Genomic DNA, 28000 nt, shown 5'->3' with positions numbered 1-28000 from the left:
AGCAGGGACAGGGTGTGTGGACCTGTGTGAGACGGCCTGGACCCGAGTGTGATGCTAACATCAGTGAACTATGTGGGAGCCTCTCAACCACTTGGAATTTGCTTCTTTAGAAAATTACATAGCTAACCCACAGTTTGTTACCAGGAGTGAAGAAGAATGTGTGTAAAGGCAGTCTTCAACTCTCAAGTTTTCTTTGGCCTTAAGAACTTCCCTCTCCGTTTCTGTCTCTCCATTCAGCAAACATTTTGTATTGTTTTCAGCCAGGCACCCAAACATGAAGAACTAGACAGTGCTTCTCACTGGGGTTGATACAGTCCTTAAAACTTGGGTTTTTCACAGTAAACATTTATTTACTCCTCAAGTATAAAACCTTTTGAGCCCTAGTGTAGGCTTGATTTTAAAAACAGACACACAAGTAACGTACAACTGCTTTCTTTCAGGACCTCAAATTTCAGGATGTGGAACATAAAATATAAAAAGATGAATTATGTGTCCAGCACTGCAATGGAGAACTGAGGCTGAGCGGGTTGGAAGGATTCACGCGCCATCTTGGCCAAAGGGTATGCTAATCTCCATACTAGTCCAACTCTGTATACGAGAGCAGAGATTACCATTACTATTTAAAGATTACTTTGAAAATTTTTTATTTTAAATTCAATCAGTTAGCATAGAGTGCGTTCTTAGTTTCAGAGGCAGAGGTCTGTGATTTGGCAGTTGCACATAACACCCTGTGATTGTAATTGCCATGGAACTAACTGGCCTCATGGGGGACCATATACCTCAACAAAATGTTCAGGAGATTTAGACTTTACTAAAACTCTTTTCTAAAGTCTTTTACATTTAGTATGTAGAGATCATCAATCCAAATGATGTACTGCGCACTAAAACTTCTCCCGACGGACAAAATTGATTGATAGAAAAATATGTATGGAATACATATTCTGTGTCGGAATTCTATTAAGGGTAAGATATACTCTTTAACAGTCTCCAATGTCCCCCCCACCAAAGTCTACACTGACCCCTTCTGAATAGAGCTATACTTTTTGGGCTTTCGTTCTAAAAACTGTTAGGGTACAATGTGGTATAGAAATTTTTGGTCTTGCCAGACTGTTCCTGGGTTATTTCCCAAATGGAATTTAAATTTTGGTGTATTGTTGTTGTTAATTTGAAGGGTATTTCAAGGGGCGCCTGGGTGGCTCAGTCAGTTAAGCATCTGCCTTCAGCTCAGGTCATGATCCTGAGGTCCTGGGATCGGGCCCTGCATCATAGGGCTCCCTGCTCAGTGAGGAGCCTGCTTCTCCCTCTCCTGCTCCCCTTGCTCATGCTTTCTCTCCTTCTCTCTCTCTCAAGAAAATAAATAAAATCTTAAAAATAAATAGAGATATTTCAATTATTTTTTTTTTATCATACTTTTCTCTATCTTACAATGGAACATTAATTCCCAGAGACATCAAGGTCCAAGACAGGTCAGAAGCGTGGCGGTTACCATCTTTAGGCAGGGAATGCCTTCCTCTTTGAACACACTGTACACACACAAACACGCAGATGAGGAACAGCACAAAAAGAAATTCATTTTAACCCCTGCAAACCTTCATCTTCTCCATCCTTACAACCTAGTATTTATAACTTCTGATAATATGTGACTTGTACATCTTTGGTATGTAATGAATGCTCACTGTGGATGGAATGGGGTCCAGTAAGCGCTCACCTGGAGAGGAAACTAAAGAAAAACAAACTGAACATATAAACCATCCTTGATATCTGTATACAACGTACTACTATATATAGTAGCATTTTTACTATACTTTGGCACATGAGGAACTTGTTTTTATTATTTTATTTCTTGCATTATTTTAAATGACAAAAATCCCACAGGTAAATATTAATGTACAACATGAAAAAGCACACAGGAGTAGCAAATATAGGGAAAAAATGAAGTGACACTAAGTTTCTTCAAGAAGTTCAACTTAGGTCAGGAAGGCAATTTTTCTCTATTGTGTGCATTTTCAGGACCCCATTGAACTCCATAAAAAAATACAGATTTTGGTAGAAAAATAGAAAGCAGAAAGAAAAAATCCATAACTTCATCTTCCAGAGACCAACCAGATATACAAACACTAACACAGATGAATATTCACTTTTTCCCCCCAAAGAGTGAGCACACCCTACTTCACTATTTTATCATCTGCTTCTTTCATTTAAATATATCCTGAATATCTGGTCATACAACTTTACCTTCGTACTTTCATTTTTAACAGCTGCATAATTTTCCACCCTATGAATAAATGATCATTTTTTTCCCCTAGCTTTTATTTTTTAAGATTCTATTTTTTAATTTGACACACAGAGAGAGATCACAAGTAGGCAGAGAGGCAGGCAGAGAAGGGGGGGAAGCAGGCTCGAGCAGGGAGCCCAATGAGATTCGGGGTCTTGATCCCAGGACCCTGAGACCACGACCTATGCCGAAAGCAGAGGCTTAACCCTGAGCCACCCGGGCGCCCCTCCCCTAGTAGTTAAAGTCTAAAAAAGCTTTCTGACAGCGTTTTAAAATGTGAAGTTGAAACAGGCATTAAAATAACTCAGTCCATAAATCAATTCCGCAAAAAGCCTTTATCGTTTTTAATTTCAAAAACAAAATTCTACAAGGTGACATTAAACTTCATAATGACTTTAGATTTGCAAGTTTTATAAAGCAGAGTTCAAATCCATGTTCATGTGAAAGAGAAGCAACTGCTTTCAGGTAATACATTTAAGAGTGGAAAGGTCATTTCAAGTTTAACACTGCCATCTAGTGCCTCCTTTCTTCCCGCTGGATGCAGGAGCCTTTCAGTTTAAGGATATTCTATAGTTTACTTTCTGGACTGGTCAACCCGGGTTTTCAATAGCAGTAACCTTTTTCAGCCTATGCGTCACTCTATGGTACCAGCTGTGCCGATTAAGGAAATTGATTGTACTGTTCATCTGTCTTAGAGAAAAAGTGAGGCAGAGACTTGAAATTAAAAAGCAGTCATTTATCATCTTTTGCTGACCTATGCAATTAAACACCCCCCCAAACAAGACAAATTAACCCTTTGTGCTGATGTAATCCCTGGAACAGATGGTTCAATAATGGGGACATATCACTCCACAGAGGTCTGTGTTTAAGATGAGCAGCGTGGCATTGGAAATTCTGCCCTGACTAGCACAGCTGAAAGACTATCATCAGCTGAGCAGCACAGATTCTGAATCAGAGTCCCGCAGGGACACCTGCTATAGACTAGATACTCCCTGGGAGACCCAAGGCATTCCTTGGGGAATCGGTGTAAAATCAATGTCCCAGCAAGATGTTAGGGGGCACTGGGCTAATGGACAAGTAAATTAACAAGGGAGGCACAGCAAAGGAGGCTTCAGCCTTGTGAGCTCATTAGCCTTGGAATAGTTCCAAGACACCTGGGTGGTTATGTCCACCTACCTGAATTACCATGGAAGTTTCAATTGGATACAGTTCTCTTCCATGAGTCTTAAATTATTTAACTTTTACTATGCACTGTTAAACAATTGTCATGTTCCACGCTTAAGTGGCTGCCTTCCAAATGGGGTATGAAATGACTTTGTGATAAAATTCACAGGAGTCCTAAGGTATGAAAGAAGCTGTACTACTTTTCGATAACATTCCACTGGCAGCTTAACTGATCAAGATATTTATCTGATTCCAACAAGTCACACACTTATGATTAGGCAATTCTGAATGGCACTCCTATTTCTCTTCTAGAAGACACCTAGTTTATGCATAAGAAAAATGGAAGGTTAAGGGTTTTATATTCACTTCAGCGGATTTCCAAATGCAAATGTGCATCTTAACAAATAAAAAATGCCATGCTTAGTAAGGTCTTGAAAATTATTATATAAACTTTAACACATATAGTCAAAAGAAAAAGATATTTAGCTTTATTTTAAAGTAACTATTTTGTATAGTGGGAGATTATTTTCACATTTACATACTAATATCAACAAAAACTCAGTTTAATTTAATATGCAGTAGTTTGTGTGAATTTAACCTTGACCCCAAAGGTCGTTCTAGCAAGTATAAAACCTTTAATTTCCTAGCCTTTATCATGCAAATCCCCCTCACACAGCCTCTTAAATTCCACCTTCATCTGGTCATGGGGGAAATGTAGAGAACAATGTAGCCTATTGGACCGTGAAAGGAGGTAAACATAATGAATGGCTAAATTTTTGCATGTGTTAATATTATAAAGAAAAGAAAGACAAATATTTTGGGCTTTTTGGGCTTTTCATATTATAAATTCAGTGTAAGTTTCAGAGTTAAAAAAAAAAAAAAAAAAGAAAGACCAGCTTAAGAGATGTTATGAAGTGGTATTCTAAGAAAAAAAATTAAGGCTATTTCCTCCAAGAGAATTAAAAAAGAAGCGAATAGAAAAAAGAAAATGTCCCTGTAGCTTATGCTATATAGTTGATTAAAAACAAATCCCTAGAACCAGCCTAAGGGAAGGCGAGCCGTGCCACACAAATCCAGGCTGTGTCCGAAACTGCTGGGGACAAGCAGGTGAACCTCCCAGTCCCTGGCCTTGTGTTTGGAAATGAGCAGGGATTCGGATGGGTTTTCAGATCCAGCTCCCAGGACGGAAGCTTGTGGTTATGGTACAAGAATATGAACATCTAACAGTCACTTGGGCGGCCTGGGCCTTTGTGTTCTGAGGGTGACACAGAGTTTCATAGAAGTCACACTCACCTCACTGAGCATCAGAGGGCTCATTTGTTAATTGAAGCCAAACATCTTTTCTCCCTATTTCAGGTTTACCTGGTTTTCCCCAGCTTGGCTCAGTTACATAACAAGGACGCCAATCACGGCGTCTTTGGACCTTCACCCCATTTCCTTCCTTCCACCACCCCCCTTTTCTTGTGATATATAGGAATTAGGTCTATTAGTATGTTTTTTCAGTAAGTATTAGTTGAGGGACGCCTGGGTGGCTCAATCAGTTAAGCGTCTGCCTTTGGCTCAGGGCATGATTCCGGGGTTCTGGGGTTGAGTCCCGCATAGGGCTTCTTGCTCAGCACGGAGCCTGTTTCTCCCTCTGCCTGCTGCTCCCTCTGCTTGTGCGCTTGCTCTCTCTCTCTCTCTCTCTATAATAAGTAAATAAAAATCTTTAAAAAAAAGTATTAGTTGAATGAATGAAGGAGAGATAAACTGTAAGTGTAAATAATTATGGGTAGATTTTACAATACAATTAACTTTCAAAATATATAAGCATTTGCAAATTAAAAAGAATTATTGGGGCACCTGAGTTGTGCCGTCAGTTGAGTGTCTGACTCTTGGTTTCAGCTCAGGTCATGATCCTGGGGTCCTGGAATGGAGCCCTGGGTTGGGCTCCCATCTCAGTGAGGTTTCTGCCTGAGTTTCTCTCTCTCTCTGCCCCTCCCCCACCACACTCACATGCACTTTCTCTCTCCCTCTCTCAAATAAATAAAGCTTAAAAAATTGGGCGCCTGGGTGGCTCAGTGGGTTAAGCCGCTGCCTTCGGCTCAGGTCATGATCCCAGAGTCCTGGGATCGAGTCCCACATCGGGCTCGCTGCTCAGCAAGAAGCCTGCTTCCCTTCCTCTCTCTCTGCCTGCCTCTCTGCCTACTTGTGATCTCTGTCAAATAAATAAATAAAATCTTTAAAAAAAAAAATTTTTTTTTCTATAAACCCGATCATCTTCATCTCTACTTTGGAACATTTAGACATAGAATCACTGTTTATGGGCTTTTTTTCTTTGAGAAATGTTAAGTTATATCACTAACACTTATTTTTCTTATCTTTAAAAGTAACACAGCACCAATTTTGGAAAAGTTGAAAATGGGACAAAGAAAAAACCATACTCATTCTTAATCTGACCACTAGTAACATTTTGCAAATACAAAACATATACCTGGAGTCAAGAGGACACCCGTGCAGGGCATCACAGCCAAGGCACCCAAGTCCCACAGACCCAGGGAGTGGACCCTCCAGGGAGTCGCTGGGGCAGCGGAGGGCTACTCCGCCCTAAACGAAGTCAGTGGTTTCTGATCACTAATCAGACAGTACTCACTTACACTGAGAACTATAATAGTTGAAAAAATAATATTCTGTGGGGCAGTCAGCTTGAGAAAGAAAAGTGATATCCAAGGGCTGCTCTATAATATTTGAGTAAAATGACTGAATTATTTTAATGGGTACTATCATTAATCCAAGACCACCAAAATATACACACCAACCAAAAGACAAGGATAAGCCCATTTGAGACACCTCTCCCCGGGGTGCTGTAGAATCACACCCAAGAGCTCCCACCCATTTTTCTCTTCACTGATTCTATTTGGCCCACCTGCAATTCTGATGACATCATCAGGCCTCCTTACTCACTTGGCAGTTCAATTGTTGGTGTCTACAAACAGGTGACTTAACAGACATGGCTCCCAAAGACTGGAAACTATTTTATTCTAGAAAACTAAGAAATGCAAAGCAAGGGCAATGATCTTTACAATCATCATGTGTTGCAGGAGAGGCATCATCATGGAGATTCTCTAAGATAGCCTTCCTTTGGGGCACCTGGGTGGCTCGGCTGGTTAAACGACTGACTCTTCATTTCAGCTCGGGTCACAATCTCAGGGTCCTGGGAGGGAGCCCCACAAACCGCTCCAGGCTTGTTGGGCATAGAGTCTGCTTAAGATTCCCTCTCTCCTGCTCCCTCTGTACCCCACTCTGCTTAAGTGTGCCTGCTCTCTCTCTCCCCCAAATTAAGATAGCTTTCACTTTATTTTTAAGTCGGATCCACAGCCCCATGTGGAGCCCAAGACAGGGCTTCAACTCAGGACCCTGAGATCAAGACCTGAGCTAAGATCAAGTGTCAGGCACTCAACTGACTGAGCCACCCAGGGGCTCCTAAGACAGCCTTCAAAGTGATACTATTCTCTAAATTTCGAATGAGAATGAAAACATATTATTAATTCTCTCTCAGCACTGGTACAGATTTTTTCAAACCGTCTTCAAGGAACTGGGGACCCAACAACCACCCCCCCCCCGCCCCCCCGGCTGTGGAGGAGACGAGGCACTGGGAGTGTCAAGTTATGAGCTACCAGGTAAAACACATAATGTCTGTTTAAATGTACATTTCAGATAAACCACCAATAATGGCTTTAAGGACATGCAATATTTGGGACACACTTATACTAAAAAGTATTCATTGTTTATCTGAAATTCAAATCAGCCAGGCATCTTAGGTGTTTCCTTAGTTTGATAAATTCGGCAGTCCTAGAACAAACCTTTTTCTACCTCCCTACTTTTTCGGTTGGAGTTTCAGACTATCTTGTGTTTGAGAAAAGGGCTCACCTATCAGACAAAAAGTTTGAAAACCACTTTGCTAGAGGAATCCAGGCAATGCTCTTAACTCCACTGTCTGTGGGTTTCCCATCAATAAAGCCGAGTGCGTCTGGTTGTTGTGAAAATTAATTAAAGCTTGTAAAGACCTTTGAAATTGGTATGTTCAGCTGCATATGCTACAAAATATTTATCACACGCCAGACTGCCTGAAAACATACTGATTAACAATTAGATGGGAGAAATTCTAAAAGATGTTAATCATAATTTTTATGTCACCATATTGAAGAACCCCATGTTGAAACAGAGTGGAACCTTCCAACCTAAAACGTGAGTTTATCTTTGAAAAACAAACATACATGGTTTGCTTTTAAAGGTAGAGTAGATTGTGATGGGTTTTTTTTTTCCAGCTGAATCATAATGTTTAAAACAGAAGTTCAAGAAAATAATCAGGAAATGAAGAAAACAGTACATTCCCTATGAGTCTATTGTCTGCTCTTTCTGCTTGGTAAGACTTTTTTTAAGCTTAAAAAAAGTTCTTACGAAAACAAAACAGAGATACCAACACAAGAGAACACATCTGGAGGCCACTTGGTGACATTCGGGGCTCTTCCCCCTACCCCCAACCACTAGCTTTCATGGAAAAGTCTTACAGTACTTAAAGCTAATGTCATAAAAGTACAACGCTCATTATATAATGTTGTCTAAACACTTGAGGCTCAGATGGAAACCTGGCAGTGAAAATGAAGAGTAAATAAATGTAGACTGCACCAACATAACAAAGAAAGGCAGGGTGTAACTACCTGGTAGGCCGGCCAGGGAAATACACCTTACTCAGAAGCAAAATCAACCCCAGGGGAGAAAGATGGGATTCCCAATTAAAGCTGTCAAATCGATCTCTTACTTCTGACTGAGATTCTATAAAGGGGACACTAAGTGCATGACCAGGAGCGTAATTAATCCTAGGGCCACATATAAAGACTCGCAATCCTCGGAGTATCGTGGTTCCTGCCTTTGCCCCCACTTTTCCTTCTGCCCAGAATGAGTCACCCTCCAATCTGAATGGCACGGCCCAGTCCTCTTCCATCATTAACATCCAGCTCAGCCATCTCCCCCTTTCTGAAGCCTTCCTAAATAAGCCGCCCAGGACCCGTGACTTCTGCCCTCGCCTCAGTCCTGCTGTTACACCCAGGATGTTTCTCTGTTCCTGCCTCTACCGCCGTGTTTCACAGGGAAGAGCTTCAGTGCCTTCCTTCCCTACACGGCCGCGAGCTCCGTCAATGAGAACCGTCCCTACTGGATGCGTGTACTTCCACAGCCTAACCCAGTGCCCAGCGAACCGCAGAGGTCCACGGAGGTCCACGGAGGTCCACAGAGGTGTGCTGAAATGCAAATGATGCCCCACATTGAAACAAAAATGGGGAAAGTTCATGTGAAATGGTTAATATGTATTTGTCAATGCCATTTCTCTTTACTTTCAGAGACTAGGGGGAAAAAAAAGACACAATATGCAAAAGAGCTACCGTCACCTGGAAGCCAAACATACAAGTCAGGGAAAGAGGCAGAAGGGGAAAGGTTCTGTACATCCGATTTAGGAGCTAGAACAGCAGAAACCAGCGTGAACTATTCCCAAAACCTCTCTGCAACCGGGAGGGCCAGCCTCCCAAACCAGGGCATATTTCTGGCCCACCCTCTAAGAGGCTGCTAGGAAGGCCCACAAAGGTGTCATTAAACGATGGTTCTTTCACACACTCATTACCAGCTGATGGCGTTTGATCTTGGAGTCATGGCTGAAGTGACCCAGATTCAAACTGGTGATAATTAATGTCACATTTATATAGATAGTCCTTCCTATTAGAACAGCCCTTCATAGCCCCTTCCGAACCTGTCAAGAGATGTGCCACGGCTCATTGCCATGTCCATCTGAACAATTCATGAACTCCATCTTCTCAGATATAATACAGATGCTAGACTACTTCCCGGTGGGCCATTTGTAACTGCGGGCTCAGCCTAATTAGAATGTGAATGAGATCCAAGGCCCTAAGAATTTGCTTAAAAGTGACCGAGTTAATTAATCACAGTGCTATAAAAATGGAACACCCAGGCCAGCAGGTAAGGTGATACACAGCAACATGTAGTATTTAAGATTAACACTGAAAGAGTTTCACCGCTTGCTGCGTGTATTTTCACCAGCTTTTATTTGGAGAGTGGGGAGGAAAAGAATATTATTATGGTTTCAAAAAATATGAGAATGACACTAAAATGGATGTTAGGCTCTTTTTATTTTCCAGTAAACCCTTTCTAAACCTCCTTAAATTAATTCCAATTTGGTCAATGGACACACACATGTTTAAAAAAGTTAAAATCACAATGTGATTACATAAGGGAACATGCTACTTTGAGTTCCACTTTACAAGTTTTCCACATTTCCATGCAGAAACACAGTGCTCACATTTCCAATTTTTAGTGTGAACATAAGCATGCCATTGTTGGAACTAGATTAATAATTTGCTCTTAACATTACTATATTTTTTAAGTTCCTCATATTAAACTATAATAAAACCTATTAAATCAGAGTTTTGGTGAGGGAAGTATACTTTCTCTGAGGTCTTTAAAATATTAACTATTGTTGGGGTGCCTGGGTGGCTCAGTGGGTTAAAGCCTCTGCCTTCGGCTCAGGTCATGATCCCAGGGTCCTGGGATCGAGCCCCGCATCAGACTCTCTGTTCGGCAGGGACCCTGCTTCCTCCTCTCTCTCTCTGCCTGCCTCTCTGCCTATTTGTAATCTCTGTCTGTCAAATAAAATAAATAAAATCTTAAAAAAAAATAAATAAAATTTAAAAATAAAATAAAATATAACTATTGTTGAATTTTGAACTGGCCACACGGAATCGTGAATAAGGAAATCTATTTTTCAAGTTTCACCTGGCTAATATGAATAATTTTGAGTTAACTGTTAAAATAATTCTAGCCAGGATCTTAGGTAGGGATAATTAATGATTTAAAAAAAAAAATGTATCCACTCCAATTTATTATCAATCCTCCCCTTGAAGTTACAGCCTCCAAATCCAGTATTTTAGAATTAGGGAATTTTGAGCCTAAAAATTCATTAGGACCCTCCTTTTATAAATTGAGGAAACTGAGGCACAGAGTGGCTAAAAAGTCCAGAAAATTAAGTGACTTATCCAAGATCACATGCAAGTTAGTGGCAGGAGAGGCTATAATTACCTAAAAGCATTTAATACAGAATGAACATAGGGGTGCTTGGGTGGCTCAGTTGGTTAAGTGACTGACTCTTAATTTGGGCTCAGGTCATGATCTCCGTGTTGTGAGATCAAGCCCCCACCCCACTGGGCTCCACACTGAGTGTGGAGCTCGCTTAAGATTCTCTGTCCCCCAAGAGGGGCCTGGGTGGCTCAGTGGGTTAAGCGTTTGCCTTTGACTCAGGTCAGATCTCCAGGTTCTGGGATCAAGCCCCACATCAGGCTTCCTGCTCAGCATGGAGTCTGCTTTTCTCTCTCTCTCTCTCCCCCTCTGCCTACCCCCCCCAACTGATAATTCTGTCTCAAATAAATAAATAAAATCTTTAAAAAAAAGATCTCCCTCCCTCTGCCCCTCCTCCCCCCTCTATGCACACACAGGGTCATACTCAGAGTATGATGAAAATAAACAGCAATATTTACAAGACCACAAAACAACATCAGTCACAGTGTTTGCTTATTTCCCCCTTTCTTTTCTTTGCTTTCTTTCCTTCCTTTCCTCTGTCCTTCCCTCCCTCCCTCCGTCCCCTTCCTTCCTTCCTGAAAAGTGAACTACAAACGTTCATTTATTTAGGAACTGCCAAGCCAAAGCTCCTTAGGAAGGTACATCTTGAACTAGCAAGCAGCTCCTTCAACAGTAAATTGGGAAGACCTTGGTTAAACCTTCACACAGATGCAGCAAAAATAAATGAGATGAATTTACAACTGCTTTGTGTCTGTTGGAGGTATTAGTCTTATTATCAGTAAAGACCCCCCCAGTTAAAAGTATGATAATTTCTGGACAAATAAGTGGGTTCAACTCCTTAAAAGGAAACTTGACTCACTGCCTATTTAGCCCTGGAAGGTGAGACATTAAAATAATAATTTTAAGCAACCAGGTTTCCAAGTAAACTAGTTGAAATCACTTAAAGGATTAGTTTTTTCACCTCTGCAATTTAAGCCAGAGGATTTCTTGAGTGAAAGATGGGCCACTACCCTTGTTTTAACATACAAGGAAACACCACAAATTTGTCTGAAGATAGTGCCTCTATTTTTGGTAAAGGTTATTAAGTAGTATGGATATATTATGAAGAGGGGTCACATAGCTTCCCTGCTGCAAATATTCAATCTTCTATTAATATAGCAAAAGTCTGCTATTTGATTACACTTCATTGATCACTTTATAGTATATATATATATATATATATATATATATATATATACTATAGTATATCTGCCTTTTTCCTCATACTCTTATCATGTTCCTTTGGCTTTATTCAGATAAGAAGGGAAACAGCTCAGAAACTTTACTTTAGCTGCAAAAAGAAAACAAAACAAAAAACCCACACAGACTCAAACAACACACAGGAAAAATGTTTGTTCTGAAAATTTTCACTCAGACAAAAACAGAATACTGGGTTCTATTTGTCTTTATTTTATATGTAACATTAAAACAGTCCACCAAACAAAAACAAAAACAGAAACAAGAAAACGGTCCACAAATGCCTACCCTGTACAAGGGTAGCCATTTGCTAATTTCATTATAAGAATGAGAATACGAGCATAAAGCTCTCTAACTTGCTCAGCAATCCACACTCTTAGATTGGAAGGGGGTCTCCCCATTTGAAGCAGAGCTAGCTCCCTGTATTTTTGCAGTCATTCATTCTGCAGGAATTTATTAAGCACCTTTTCTATGTGCCTCTAAGACTGAGGAAAAGGCAGTGGACAGCATAGACTTCTTCATGGAACAGCCAGCCATAGTAAGTTTCTGTCTGATAGTGGTTAAGTGCTAGGGAGCAAAGTAAGGCAGGGTGAGGAGGTCTCAGAGGTGCTGGGTGATGGCTGGGCAGGCAAGAGTGCTGCTGTTTTATACACGGTGATTAGGGAAGGCTTCCCTGATATCAGATAACTTTTGAGCAGAGATCTGAAATGATGCAAAGAGCTATGATCCCACGTGGAAAAACCTACACTTGTCCTTTTATATTAGCTTGTCTAGTCAAACAAGGAGATGTGAAACATCAGGAAAGTGAAATCTACAAATAATAAAGCTTTATACAATACTTTGAACCAGCTCTCAATTTCTCTCCAATGATCCTTAAACCCTGTTTAGCTACAGCTTAATCTTTTTTCTGACTAAAATGCCTCACAGTATCTCTTCACTTAATGACTAAGAGAAAGAGTTTTCCAGTTACACCGTGCAAACAACCCAAGTAGATAATGCAGGTAGAAATTTCCACTCTGAGTCCTGATTATTTGATTTGGCAATGGGCACACGGTGGGAAAAAATGAGCTGGAGCAGCTGATTTTGTTATTGGTCATGCCTATACAGTGAAAGTTCAAAGGAAACTGGTCAGGTTTTAAAATGGTGAGTTTTGAGGTGCCTGGGTGGCTCAGTTGGTTAAACGGCTGCCTTCAGCTCAGGTCATGATTCCAGGGTCCTGGGATCAAGCCTGGCATCGGCAGGGAGCCCGCTTCACTCTTTCCCTCTGCCTGCAGCTCTGCTTACTTGTGCACTCTCTCTCTGTCAATTAAAAAAATAAAATCTTAAAAAAAAAAAAAGGTGAGTTTTTAAAGTCCTCCCATTTTAATTAAAAATAAAACAGAGGAAAACCCCACCCACAAGAAAAGCAACATCTAACAACAAAAAATATCAAGTAATAGGTAAGTATAAATTTCTTATTTTGTTTGTGCTATATAGAAACAGCCAGTAGTGATACTGACTGATTTAAGTTCTTTTCATTTACTCTATGTTCTACAGTAATGGTAGTAATGGATAATGATAGGAAATAATCCAAATTTTCAAAGACTGAAAAAAGAAAAAGCAAAGAAACAAAATGGACAATAAACTCTTTTGATCAACTTTTATAAAACTACACAACCAAAAATTACTAACTTTTATTATTTATTATCAATTATTCTTATTGTATTTTCAATGCTTGATAATAAAACTTTCAGAGGCATCACAGTTATTTGAGAAAAACTGAGAGTGTGCTTATCACACTTCATTGAGACTCTCTAATTTATATTCTCTATAATAAAAAATATTATACAGTTTGGACAAGAACCTCTGTATAGTATGGATCTCGACAGCTTTTTTTTTTTTTTAAGATTTTATTTATTTGACAGATGGAGATCACAAGTAGGCAGAGAAACAGGCAGAGAGAGAGGAGGAAGCAGGCTCCCTGCTGAGCAGAGAGCCCGATGCAGGGCTTGATGCAGGGCTCGATCCCAGGACCCTGGGATCATGACCTGAGCCAAAGGCAAAGGCTTTAACCCACTGAGCCGCCCAGGCGCCCCATGGATCTCGACATCTTTAAAGCACTTCCTCTGTTATGAAAAATGTGATATGGAATCATGTCTATAAAAAGATCAAAATAACTGTTGGCCATAAAAAAGTTATAATTAGCTAGCTTACTTCACTAATCAAAAAAATGGAAATTGGCATTTCTGTTTTGTTAAAAAGGACAAAGGGCTTAATCAGACATAAACTTTATTAAGAAATCTGTCTTGATAAGAATCTATTAAAAACATTTTTTTAAAGATTTATTTATTCATTTATTTGACAGAGAGAGCGATCACAAGTAGGTGGAGAGGCAGGCTGAGAGAGGGGGGAAGCAGGCTCCCTGATGAGCAGAGAGCCAGACACCGGGCTCAATCCCAGGACCCTGAGATCAGAAGGCAGAAGCTTAACCCACTGAACCACCCAGCTGCCCTCTATTTAATTTTAACCTTTGTAATTAAAAATATTTAGAAATAAGACTTAAAATTGTAATGAAGTTGTGAATTTGTCAGAGAAGCTCTGAAACCTTTATGGTGTAATGGTTGGGTTGTATTTCTTAAACTGACCCATATTAAGATAACCACAGAAAACTAGACATTTATTCATTCATTCAACACATACACGCACCCAAACATAAGGCCACATGGAAAACAACTATGTCTTTCATAAGACAAACTGTTTTTTAACAGAAAGTGAATTACACTTTTAAATAATATGCTCTTTTTTTTCCAACCTCCAGATACCTTTTCAGAAGTACCTCTGAATTTATTTTATTTCCCCCTTACTATTTTTTGATTAAATTGTGTTGTGAATCTGGAATAGCTGACACACAATGTTACATTAGTTTCAGGTGTACAACTTAGTCCTTCAACTTCTCTATATGTTTTGCTGTGCTCCCCACGAGTGTAGCTACCATCTGTCCCCATACAGTTCTACGAGGGTATCACTGACTCTGTTCCCTAGGCCGCGCCTTTGATTCCTGTGACTTATTCATTCCAGAGCTGGAAGTCTGTCATCTCCCATTCCCCGTCACCCACTTTTTACAATCATCAGTTTGTTCTATTTATCTGATTCTGCTTTTTGTTTATTCATTCATTTGTTTTTCTAGATTCCATATATGAATGAAATCATATGATATTTGTCTTTCTCAGCCTGATTAATTTTGCTTAAATACCCTCTAGGTCCAATCATGTTGTCATAAATGGTACACTTTCATCCTTTTCTATGGCTCAGTGATATTCCATTATTTATATTACACGTTTTTTTTAAAGATTTTATTTATTTATTTGACAGACAGAGATCACAAGTAGGCAGAGAGGCAGGCAGAGAGGAAGGGAAGCAGGCTCCCTGCTGAGCAGAGAGCCCGACGTGGGACTCGATCCCAGGACCCTGAGATCATGACCTGAGCCGAAGGCAGCGGCTTAACCCACTGAGCCACCCAGGTGCCCCCATAATTTTTTTTTTTTAAAGATTTTATTTATTTATTTGACAGACAGAGATCACAAGTAGGCAGAGAGGCAGGCAGAGAGAGAGGAAGGGAAGCAGGCTCCCTGCTGAGCAGAGAGCCCGACTCGGGGTTCGATCCCAGGACCCTGGGATCATGACCTGAGCTGAAGGCAGAGGCTGAACCCACTGAGCCACCCAGGTGCCCCTATATTACACATTTTTAAACACACACACACACACACACACACACACACATCTTCCTTATCCACTCACCTATTGATAGACACTAAGGTTGCTTCCATATCTTGGCTATTGTAAATAATGCTGCAATCAACACAGGAGTGTACACATACATCTTTTTGAATCTGTGTTTTCATTTTCTTTGGGTAAATAAATACCCAGGAGGGGAATTACTGGATCATATGGCATTTCTATTTGTAATTTTTTATTTTAGGACTCTTCTACTGTTTTCCACAGCAGCTGTACCAACTTACACTCCCACCAAGAATGCACATTTGGGGCGCCTGGGTGGCTCAGTGGGTTAAACCGCTGCCTTCGGCTCAGGTCATGATCTCGGAGTCCTGGGATCAAGCCCCGCATCGGGCTCTCTGCTCAGCAGGGAGCCTGCTTCCTCCTCTCTCTCTGCCTGCCTCTCTGCCTGCTTGTGATCTCTCTGTCAAATAAATAAATAAAAACTTTAAAAAAAAAAGAATGCACAAAAGTTCCTTTTTCCCCACATCCTCACCGACACTTGTTACTTCTGTACTTCTGAATTTAAAGCAATGAAATCAGTTGTTAATCTGGACCAAAACACACACACACACACACAAATAAGCAATCAATACATTATGGAGTATCCCCAAAGTCTGGACAAATAGGGGAAATATGTATTCATTATGCTGCTTTCCAGATGAACAATTATATCCACTGTGTTAAATTTGGAAAGGTATCCAAAAGGTTGATGAAAGCATATTGGGCATATTATTTGAAAACAAAATACTACATTTTCAAGAAGTCTCCTGACTTCTTGAGCTCTCTATATCTGTGGAGCATCTACCATGGGCCAGGTACTGTGTTAGGCACTGGGTACACAATGGTGAACAAACGTGGTCCCTCCCTCACACTAATTACCATCTATTTACAAGAGTGGAACACAGATATTCCTGGAAGTGGGTTAGAATGATATGTATAAATTTTGGACAGCAACGTTAGGAATAAACATGGAGGTGCAGAAAGGAAGGAGGAAGAAAAGAAAGAAGGAAAGAAAGTAGTTTAGCCTCATAGGATTAGAAGCATAACATTTTAGAATCAGAAGGAAATCTCAGAGATCATCTAATTTAGTGGCTCTTAAGCACAGCTGTGCTTCGGATTACCAAAGAAGGTTTTCCAAGCTAAATGTAAAAGACCCCACCCAAAAGCCATTGCCTGAAAATCTCTTGTTGTTGTATTTTGAAAAAGCCCCATAGGTATTTAGGATTCAAACCTTTGCTTAATATATACTGATCTCACCTAATTCCCTCACTTATATGTGAGGAAATTGAGGCCCAGAGAGGTTGAGAGGCTCAACCAAAATCACACAGCTATACTGTAGCCCAATTTTTCTGATTTTCAGAAAAAGACTACAGAAAAACTGTCTTTTTCTGCAGTATTATGCCACATCACCTCTATCTACTCTTGAAGCTCTGCTCAAGAAGAAGCAGGATAAAACTGACCAACACTTTCTAAAAGTTACTGAACCAAAGTAAAAAGCCAGTGTCTATGGGCAACACAAACATAATTTTTTTTTTAAAGATTTTATTTATTTGACAGAGAGAGATCACAAGTAGGCAGAGAGGCAGGCAGAGAGAGAGGAAGGGAAGCAGGCTCCCTGCTGAGCAGAGAGCCCAACGTGGGACTCGATCCCAGGACCCTGAGATCATGACCTGAGCCGAAGGCAGCGGCTTAACCCACTGAGCCACCCAGGTGCCCCCATAATTTTTTTTTTTAAAGATTTTATTTATTTATTTGACAGAGATCACAAGTAGGCAGAGAGGCAGGCAGAGAGAGAGGAAGGGAAGCAGGCTCCCTGCTGAGCAGAGAGCCCGACACGGGGCTCGATCCCAGGACCCTGGGATCATGACCTGAGCCGAAGGCAGAGGCTGAACCCACTGAGCCACCCAGGCGCCCCAACACATACATATTTAACAAAAAAACCCATCACACCACCACAGTAACCTTGTTGCTTCCTCCTTAAACAGCCAAGTCAAGCTAGTTTAAAACACCGTCAAAGAGGGACACCTGGGTGGCTCAGTGGTTAAGTGGCTGCCTTTAGCTCAGGTGATGATCCCAAGGTCCTGGGATGGGGCTCCCTGCTTGGCAGGGAGCCTGCTTCTCCCTCTCCCACTTTCCCTGCTTGTGTTTCCTCTCTTGCTGGGTCTCTCTCTGTCAAATAAATAAATAAAAATCTCTAAAAACAAAACAAAACAAAAAAAACCTTCTCAAATAAATATCATTATTTTTATCAGTTTCTCATTTCAGCACTGCAATGAATCATAATTTTGGTGTTCATGGTAAGGAGGGAGAGAAGAAGAGAATGATTTTTCTGGCTTACTCCTTAAAATTCAGAAGGTTAAAAAAAAAAAAAAAAGGTTTCTAATACCTCAATATGAAGAAAGCCTGGTCTGCTTTTAACACGTTTGGCAGTACTTAAGGACATGTTTTTGGCTATTAGCCTGGCAAGCTGTTTAAGCTTATAGAAGGCCCACAAAGGGAACTTCTATGATTAAGTTAGTTAAACACAAACATCTTCTCTGTATATTTTATTCCCTCCCTTCACATTCACAAAAACATAAAAGGCTAAAACATTTTAGAACGAGGTGAGGGAAGCAAGTTATTTATCACTTCAGCTCCTTTCTTGAGGCTTGTGTAAATAAGAACTAAAGAACTCAATGAAATTATTCATATGATCCTTGCAATGAACAAAGCTAAGCATCAGAAAGCAGTTCAAAATTCCTCTGAAGCATATGTATTTTCTTACAAGAAACATCTGTGATTCTCTAATGTACTTCAGACCTAACTTTATCTCTTTCTAAAAATTATGTAACATGCATACACTTCAAGCACCAAACATACTTATTAATTACATAGTCACGGAAGAATTTAAAACGCTGTCTTTTTTTGGACACACATTATAGCAAGTATTTCAACACTCGAGCACTAAGCAGTCTTCTCACATAAAATCTAACAGTTCCCTAAATTGTTTGGAACTGATGTTTTAAAACAAAACAAAATGCCACACTATCTAGCTCTTTTCCAGATCCTAACTAAGGAACTTAGATTATTCAAGCATGTAAATAACATAGCTGGAAATATCAATTACAGCTAACAAGTCATGAGTGTCTTCAGAAGATTACCATATTATTTGCTTATCAGGGAGATAAAAGGGGGAAAAAAGAAGTGCAAATGCTTTTGGTGAGACTGTAACATGGTTCAAAGCAGTTTACTATTTTTAGACTGAAAGAGCGGTATGTGTACATTTGTATTTGTGTGCGCCCGTGTGCTTGCGCACCCAGAAGACAGCGTTTTTTTGTTTTGTTTTGTTTTTTAATTTATTTATTTGAGAGACAGAGAGAGAGCATGAGAGGGGAGGTCAGAGGGAGAAGCAGACTCCCCATGGAGCTGGGAGCCCGATGTGGGACTCGATCCCAGGACTCCGGGATCATGACCTGAGCTGAAGGCAGTTGCTCAACCAACTGAGCCACCCAGGCACCCCCAGAAGACAGCGTTTTAACTAGGGCGGTGGAGCTGGCCAATATAGAAAAGGGTTTTAATAGCCTTTCTATTTCAACCATAGTTACTGTGGGCTTTGTCACTATAGCAATGGGCCTGGGTGAGGCAAGTATCTGGCAGGCTGGGGTGCTCAGCTGGTAAAGCAACACAGACCTCATTTTACCTCAAGCTGAGCAAATTTTCTCTAAGAAGGTTGGCTTAATTGAAAGACAGTTTGCAAGGATAAAGGAGAAGTCTAAGCATCAGTTGGTGAGCACTTCTCCCCAGGGCACTGCTATACTAAGCCTACCCTCGCACCTCCTGCATTGGATCAAAGACCTGCACTATCATTCCTTGGTGGTAGTACCCTGGATTGAGGCAGTAACCTAACCTCCCCGATCTCAATGATTCCTAGCAGCCTGGGTTAATTTCAGCTGTCTCTACAGGGGCTACGTGAAACATGGCATTTACAAATTTGGATTATATAGCACTATTTATTACACTATGGAAGATTTCCAAAAATGCCAGAAGAGATGTTGGCATTTATGCAAGTCAACTACTGTTCAACCCAAAGAAGCACTATACTCTATAGGATGTTTTTTACCAGGATTGAAAGAGCCTATGTGAAAACACCTTAATTAGGACCATCTTAGCACCTCAGTTACCGGATACCCTCTAGCTCTAGGTGTTATGTTTCAAATGGGCCAACAAACCAGCCTGGAAACAGAACTCCCCAGTCTTGTAACCAATCCCTTCACTCTAAGTCCTGAGAGTGTATATTTTCTTATTTTCAGATTTAATAAGTCAAGTGTACCTGGTAGCTATTAAAAGATTTAAATCACTACCATTTTTAAAAGGTTTCAGTGTTCAGAAATTTCAAGCCCACAGAAGGGCCGAGCTCAAGGGTTTGGTGGCTACAGAATGGTGGAATTATTTGCTGGTCTCCCCCGACCCCTTTAAAGAATATTCTTATTGATCTCTCTCTACTCCTTTAATGTGTTTTTAACACATGATCATGGGCTCACAAAAGTAAAATAGAAGAATCTGAAGAAAGGACGATGTATCAGATAGTCTCCAGTGACCTAAAAAGAGAATTATAATGACAGATTGCTAAGGAAGGAGGTGAGGGGGGGTGGGGACTTGAAAAAGTTAGCCACTTACAATATGCAATCAGATAACCTTTCCCCCTCTTACTCTTTGGGAAGATCCAAACTACTATACGATGTTTCTTTAAAATTTCCTTTAACGAACAGTTCAGTTATGCTTGCTCAAATCCAAAGGCCATTCCAGAAAACCTGGGTGAATATTGTATCATGGTAAGTGGTGTCTACTTTACATCAGACTTTTTTTTAAAAGGCAACAAAAATGGGGGGGGCAGTATAAAAAACTTCACAGGAAACCAAATAGCCTTTATTTAAATTAAAAGCAATCACAGCCTGATTCTTGGAACATGCTTCGAAATGCTTTTTGGCATGCAGCTGCTACATGCCGCCAATATTGTGTGTAATTGGAAACATTTCAAACAGAATTGTTACCAAAGTCAAAGACCATAATTGCGAGCTGTGGGATCTGTGCCTCAGATAAAAGAAGGGCAGCTGAGTGAGAGCTCACTGCACTGAGGAGTCTACTTACGGGTCTGCATCTGACTGTAGTATTTCCACTGCATTATTGACAAATCTTTCTTTCCAGAAACCCAGTGAGGAGAGAAGGAAACAGAGAAGCATACACAAAGCAAAAGCTGGTGGGTGCTATAAATCAGCAATCGGGACAAAACTCTGAGGAGTATATGACTTCAGTACTCAAACAACTGAAATAACAGAGCCTTAACTTTTTTTTTTCTTCCTGAAGTGCAATCCACTAGAAATGAAAGGCATCTCTCCCAAGAGTTTACCCCAAATCCACCAGTGAAAAATGCAACTGTAGTTTAACTGGTCAGTGGGATCACTTAGGGCCAAACTTATGGACAGCGTTGGGGGCGCAGGGGGTGGGGGGGGAGTTAAGTAAAGATAAATGATGCTGCCTGCTAGTTTACAGCTTTAAGTTTTTAAAATGTTTACATTGGCATCTGCTTTGCTGACATTTTTATTTGTATTTTAAATTGAAAATCTCTTTTTCTAGGGAAATGAAGGTGGAAAGCTCTAATCAGTTCAGGCTGGGCACTCATTCTTGTTCCTACAGAGGTCCCTTCAAAAGGGACCAAAACGCATTTAGAGTTCAGTCTAAACAAGCAAACAAAACAGAGACACAAGAAGAATTATTACATTTTCTTTGAGAGGTTTTGATCCCCTCTCAGTAACTGGAAATAGTGCCAGTGGACCCTTGGCTCAGGACTGGCTCTTGGAAAAATCATGTCATTCTGGCACACTGGAAAGTGATCTGATTCTTCTTCATATCTCCGCGCCAGAAGTGTCATGACATCAGTGTGCTCCAACTTGCAAAGTGGGTCTCCTACCACCATCCCTGCTTCAGGAGAGAGGGGAATGAGGGAAGGCCAGGCTTCACTGGATCCCCCAAGCACTCTGAGGCCAGACCTCTTCCCTGGCCCCCAAGGGTCCTTCACCGACACATGTGTATTCCTCCTGGACCTCAGTTACTGGGGGAGCTGAGGAGGTGCACTTGCATGTATGCGAGATGGGGAAGTCCAGAAGTAAGGGGTGGGGGAGGTGAGTGCTGCTGTGGTTCCCTGGTGCCATCTCTGTCCCTGGCACTCTATTCTGGAGCGCTGGCTCCCATAAGCTGCCTGAGGTTTCGAGGAACTGCAACAACGTAGGACTTGGCACCCCAATTATTGTACTTTCTTCTCCCAACGTGTTTGCTCTCACACCAGCCTTCCAAAGATATTAGCGCACAATATGGAAGCACTTTATTCTGTGACCAGAAGAAAAAGCACTAATGGTCCCTTAAAACACCAACCAACCAACCAACCAACCAAGAAATGCAATTCATTCACTTCCCTAACTCCTCTTTATTAGGGAATAATTACATGGGGATTTAAGCAAACTGAATATTCTCACACTTCTAAGAGTTAAACAACTGATATTATTTAATATAAAATGAGGAGAAAAAAAGAGAACTACTTTTCCAAGAAGACAGAACCTATCCTGGTCCAGTGGCATCTTTAACATTTTTATGCACAGATGAGAATCACTTTGACTTTTTAAATTACTTCCCTTCTTTAAGAAGAAAAATTCCCTTTTATGAACTACTTTAACCAGGAAATTAACTGCAATCAACTAGAATACTGGTTATGATATTTTTTCCCTGAAAATCATTTCCCCATAATATTGGAAAACACAAACTATAGAGATAGGCCATTAAAAGTTACTTAATGACTAGAAAGTAATTTTTATTTTTTTTTATTTTTTTTTTAAGATTTTATTTATTTATTTGACAGTGAGAAATCACAAGTAGGCAGAGAGGCAGGCAGAGAGAGAGAGGAGGAAGCAGGCCCCCTGCTGAGCAGAAAGCCCGATGTGGGGCTCGAACCCAGGACCTGGGATCATGACCTGAGCCGAAGGCAGCGGCTCAACCCACTGAGCCACCCAGGCGCCCCTAGAAAGTAATTTTTAAAGATTCTTATTTCATTTCATGAGTATTATGAACACTCACTCCTAATATTCAACTTTTGTGTTTTGCTTTCAAGTAATTATAAAACTTTTTAGAAAAATTATCATACAATATGACTTTTTAAAACAGATTTCAGCTTACTTTTAAAAATCCTTCATTAGAGAAACCTCAAATTTTAACCTTTTTTCTTTTCTTTTGTGTCTTTTCAGAGCCATCATAGGAGAGGATATTAGTAGCAACCATACTTTTATCCACATCTGACTCTAAACTTAATAGTTAGCTATTAACCCCATAGTTTTTTTTTTCTTCCCAGATGATACCAGATTTTATTTGCATGACCAAAGCTGACTCACTGCAATCCCCTTTATTATAGAGACAAATGGTGGTTCCATGGAACTTATTAAAACATGATAAACTTTTTAGGTTTCATTGGTATTGCTAGCAGAACTGATTGAATCTGTCATTTTAGTGAAATATATCACTCTTCTTTTGAGAAAACCTGTAAACCAAGAGGGTCACTCAGTGAAAAATCAACACTAAGTACCACATTAAGGATGGAAAAATGAATTTCCCAAACCTATTTGCTCACATCAACATGACTACCCTCTGTGCACCATCCAGTTTTTCCCCCTTCCCTCCTCCTCCTCCCCATTTCCCCTCCTTCTTCTCTTCCTCCCTCCTTCCTTCCCTCCCTTCCTTCCTTCCATCCTTCCTTCCTTCTTTCCTAGGTTTATTTACAAGAATGAGTCAGTATTGTTAGCCATGACTTATTAAAACAGATTTTTGAGTTCTTCAGCAAGTGAGGTGACTCTTAATTGTGGGTAATGTCCATTTATTTCTAGAACCTTTAGTTTTAATATGTGGAGCACATGCATTGTTAACCTTTAAATCCTTTGTATAAACATTTCTGGTAGGGCTTGTAAAATATCTCCTTCTGTGTTTCCTGACTTGCCAGTTGACGGCATTTAGAAACCCTCTGGTACCAGCAGGTGCTGTATTTTGCTTTCTTCAAGCTCCAGCTGGGCTACAATGACAGATTCCTGTCCCAGGCCAAACCCAGCCACCTAGGCTAGAACCACATTGGAGGCAAACTGAACCCGGCCCCACCAGACAGCAAGATAAATGGCTGCTGTTTAAGTTTAAAATCCCTTGGTGGGAGTAAATATTGTTCCAGGGAAAAAGGCTTCACAAATATTGCGTCATCCTTCCAGAGCTGTCTTGATTAAAGCAGAATCTGTGGATTAAGTTGGTGCTCAATTCAAAATGTATCTATCTTTCTGTCATGGGATTTTCCCCCTCCTTCCTAGAGTCTGAAAACGCAGATTGTTGAGGATGGTCAAATAAGACCGCCGCCTCCCAAGGGGCTGCAGTCCACTCTTGATAATAGAAGGCGGCGGAACACTGACACTTCACTGAGGAGAATGGAGACAGCAAAGGCTTAGTGGGAAAAGGCCAGTTGTCACCTAAGTGACAGGCAACAGCTGAGCTCACACATCTGGAGCCGGACGGGGGCAAACATTCAGCAACCCTTGCCGGTCTACACCTTGGGCCTGTCTGAAGGGGCAGAGAGAAGTTCCCTTTCCTTCGAAAGAACGTTAAAAAAATATCTGATGGTGAATCACTTCAATTACATAACGCCAGCTGCTGCAGGCACAGCCTTCTGAAGTACTGGTTAAGAGGAGGAGGTACACACAACGGCAAGGCGTGCTCACATACAATTTGGTCGAGTAGAAACTGTCCTTCATAAAATCCATCCTAAAAGTCATAGATACATGCCTGCTCTTTATAGCACAAATAGATCTGAACTCCTCTGAGCACGATCCCCTTCCGGCAGGTTCCCGGGTGTATTCTTCACCTTGTTCATGGCCCAGATCTGTCTCCCATACTCTTTCTAAAAGCAGCAACCAAATATGTTTGGGTTGTGATTCCGAATCCTCCTTAGGCAAGCCGCCACTCAGTGTGCTGCCAGCCATCCTCCCCCACCCCTGCCTCAGTCTTCAGCCTGCTGAAGACAATCTGTGGGCAATTTTTCCAAAGTCCCCGAAATAATATGACACTGCCGAGCGTCACTGGCGATGTCGTTTGTTTTTCTTAGAGGGCAATGAAAATTTAACAGCTTTCTGCTGCATCCTGAGTCCCGGTCCTACTAATTATTACCATGCCCAGTTTCTCCAACTTTTTCTGCCTAAAGGGAGGAAGACGCTCCCATTCTTTTCCACATACGTGCTACATGCAGAAAACACCTTTGTCGGGGCGGGAGGGGGCGGGGGAGCTAATGCACCCCTGCCAAAAAGCAGCCGGCCCTTTCCGCAGAGCATTCCAGAGCACCCTGCCTCCGGACGCCAGTAGGTGACAGGCGATCCTAAGCGGCGGACACATGCCAACGCACCCTCGCCTCCCTGCGTCCCTCATCGCCCCAGCTCTGGGGCCACCGAACGGGGTTCCACGCAGAAGAGAATCAAGGGAAGAGTTGGTTGTGATGCAGCAAAGAGGAGCCATGCGGGCAGCCTATCTGAAGCCCTCTTGGTGTTGCAGCTCCGTATCCGCTTTCAGTGTCTACACAGCCCAACAAACCGATTCTGCCCTTCTCCCTTATTTTCTGCTCTGCCCGCCCAGTCTGGGTGTCACAGGCCCCCCGCAGCGACACCCTAGGTGCCCGGCCCTTCCCCTGCGGCGCTCGCCCCCCACTGCCGCGCCGCAGCCCCTCTGCAGAGCCGGCCGGAGCCGGGCTGCCACTCACCCCGCGCGAGGGAGCGAGAAGTCGGCTGGACGGTCCTCCGCACCGCGGCAGATCTGCGGAGCTGCGGTCCGCCGCGTCAGGGGTGGGCGAGGGCGGGCAGCGAGCGAAGCATCGAGAGCCCGGCCAGTCGCCGTGCGGACCGCGGCGCCCCTCGAGGAAGTCAGCGCAGGCGGCGCGAGGCTGGCATGTTCCGGAGCGCGCTGTCGGGCGGCGGCGGCCGCGGGAGGCGGCGCTCACGGCGGGCTGCAGGCGGAGTGCGCTCGGATTCCCGAACCCCGCTCCGCGGCGCCGCCGCGCACCCCGCCCTCGCCTCCAGGGCCCGGCGGGAGCGAAAACGCGGAGCGCGGACGCCGCCGCGGGATCCAGGCCGCTCGGCGCGCGCGCCCACGCGCACCCCGGCTCGGCCCCGAGCGGCCAGGTCCCCGCCGGGCTCCGGCGGGCACGCGGGCGCGGGGCGGCGAGGCAGGGCGTGCGGGCGGGTGGCGAGCTGGGCCGGAGCAGCTGGCGGAGCAGCTCGCGGAGCCGAGCGAGGGGCGGGTTATCTGCAAGACGAAGTTCACCCAGGCGCAGCCCGGGTTCTCAAGAGCGGCTCGGTCGTCTCCTCTTCCCCGCCCCCTATTTTTTGCTCCCTCCCCCTTTTTTTTAAACCAACAATCCTGATAGATTGAAAGACAGGAAGGGTGAAGGGCAGGGGGGGAGACAAACCCAATTTCCTCCGATCAAACGGTTTGGGGATCGCCTATTTGGGTCTCTTTTCACTTGGTGTGTGTGTGCTGGGGAAGAGGGTAGTTAATTAAACTCTTCGATTCCTTCCTGCGCGCCTCGCCCGGCTGGGGACCCACTTGGACTCTGTCCTATCTCATGTAATCCTACAGGCTGGGCTGTCTCCGCCTGGAGGAGAGTCAGCGTCTAGTTCCTTCCCGTACCCTCCTCGACGGTCCCAGCATCTCCAAGAAAACCTCCAAGTGTGGGGAGTGCGTTGGAGAACCTCAGCCCACCCTCGATGTCCAGAGCCTGACCCAAGTTAGCATGGCTTACTTAAAGTCGTTTTCACACTATTAATTTGATCGCGACGATCGTTTTTCGCTGGCCAGAGACTCTCCAGGTTTTCTCTCTGCCCGATTCCCAGGGTTGGGCTCTCAGGCACGTTCTCCCAGGATGAACTGGGACTCGGCCTGTTTGGAAGTTGTGCCGTGATATTCGTGTTGCCTTAGAACCTCTCGCCATTTCCAGTTCCAGATCAGTGAAGGCACACACCGTGTGGGTACAATTTCCTCCGGGACACAGAGGGCAGACCCGACGGCAGCTGCTAACCCCAACACGACAGGTGTCTCTGTGAAGCTGGAGCTTCCCTGATCTGTCGACAGCTTTCACAACCCTCTAGGATACTATATCATCCTCCAGGAAAGGAGAGTGTGTGTGAGTGTGTGTGTGTGCATGTGTGTTCTAAGAACCATTTTTTTATTCCTTTAAAAAAAAAAAAGTCAAAATTGCCCATCTTAGAATTTTTCAGAGTTTCTTCAATTTTCATTGGAAGTGAAGCAAGGAAAATACTCAGCAAAAAATAGAGTCAAAAAAGAGGACGTAGGGGCGCCTGGGTGGCTCAGTGGGTTAAAGCCTCTGCCTTCGGCTCAGGTCATGATCCCAGGGTCCTTGGATGGAGCCCTGCATCAGGGTCTCTGTTCAGCGGGGAGTCTGCTTCCCCTTCTCTCTCTCTGCCTGCCTCTCTGACTACTTGTGATCTCTGTCTATCAAATAAATAAATAAAATCTTTAAAAAAAAAAAAAAAGAGGACGTAAGGAAATAACATCTAAAGGCAAAGGGAGGAGGAAACAGAGCAAATCTAGGGAAATGTTTCACCTTGGCCCTGTGCCCTGTAATTCCAAGTCTGACTCACATCTCTGGCACTACAGAAACTCTCTCCCTTCTAGATACACAGGCTGGGTTTCTGATCTCTGGGCACAGATCACTCAGGAAACAAGGCTGTGGATTTTGAAATAACTCCACTTGCTTTTGGTGTTTGTCACTGATGGGAATCTGAGGGAACACAACCTAGGCTGTCCAGCTCCTCAGCATTTTATTGGAGTTAGCCTTTTTTTTTTTTTTTAAGATTTTATTTATTTGACAGAGATCACAAGCAGGCAGCGAAGCAGGCAGAGAGGCAGGCAGAGAGAGAGAGGGAAGCAGTCTCCCCGCTGAGCAGAGAGCCCAATGTGGGGCTTGATCCCAGGACCCTGGGATCATGACCTGAGCCGAAGGCAGAGGCTTTAACCCATTGAGCCACCCAGGCGCCCCTGGAGTTAGCCTTTTAAGTATTGTCTGTTTATCTTGCCATGGTTACAAATGCTTCTATGAAGCTATAAACTTTTAGCTTCTACCTAACCTCCAGAACTGCCCAAGAAGATTGACAACGTGATTGATTTCACCCGTGGAGGTGGTAAAATGAGTAGGTTTAAGGGCAGAGTCCACTCTTTTTGTTAATATCTGTGGGTGTCTGCCTATTGTCTCAGTCAAGACCTTCAAGTGAAAACAGTTCCCCAACAAACTAAACAAAGAGGTGAAATAGAATCAGTTGAGGATGGAGCATCACACAGCAGCGTCTTCATGAGGAAGTCCTCCTCAGCGGACCAGTAGGCATTTGTAGC

General features: G+C 42.6%; 2 protein-coding genes across 6 annotated transcripts in view; one reads left to right on the top strand and one right to left on the bottom strand.

The window, feature by feature from the left end:
* PRICKLE1 (prickle planar cell polarity protein 1) overlaps positions 1–25484 on the bottom strand; it is a 111194-nt gene extending 85710 nt beyond the window's left edge. Inside the window, exon 1 of one of the 5 annotated variants that reach the window (XM_047741904.1) lies at positions 25356–25484. The gene's annotated coding sequence lies outside the window, so the exon portion shown is untranslated. Of the gene's footprint in view, positions 1–424; positions 554–25355 lie in introns of those variants that run through there. The other 4 variants (XM_047741905.1, XM_047741910.1, XM_047741908.1 and 1 more) reach the window with 4 other exon arrangements.
* Positions 458–26711, top strand: LOC125106927 (translation initiation factor IF-2-like). The gene is made up of 4 exons (XM_047741507.1): positions 458–592; positions 25356–25930; positions 26231–26378; positions 26589–26711. The coding sequence occupies exons 1-4, from the start codon at positions 488–490 to the stop codon at positions 26709–26711; spliced, it is 951 nt and encodes a 316-aa protein (XP_047597463.1). The 5' UTR covers positions 458–487.
* Positions 26712–28000: the final 1289 nt, after the last annotated feature.

The sequence above is a fragment of the Lutra lutra genome, chromosome 8 (assembly GCF_902655055.1).
Source record: "Lutra lutra chromosome 8, mLutLut1.2, whole genome shotgun sequence".
Taxonomy (NCBI): Eukaryota; Metazoa; Chordata; class Mammalia; order Carnivora; family Mustelidae; genus Lutra; species Lutra lutra.
This window is presented reverse-complemented; position numbering and strand designations above follow the sequence as displayed.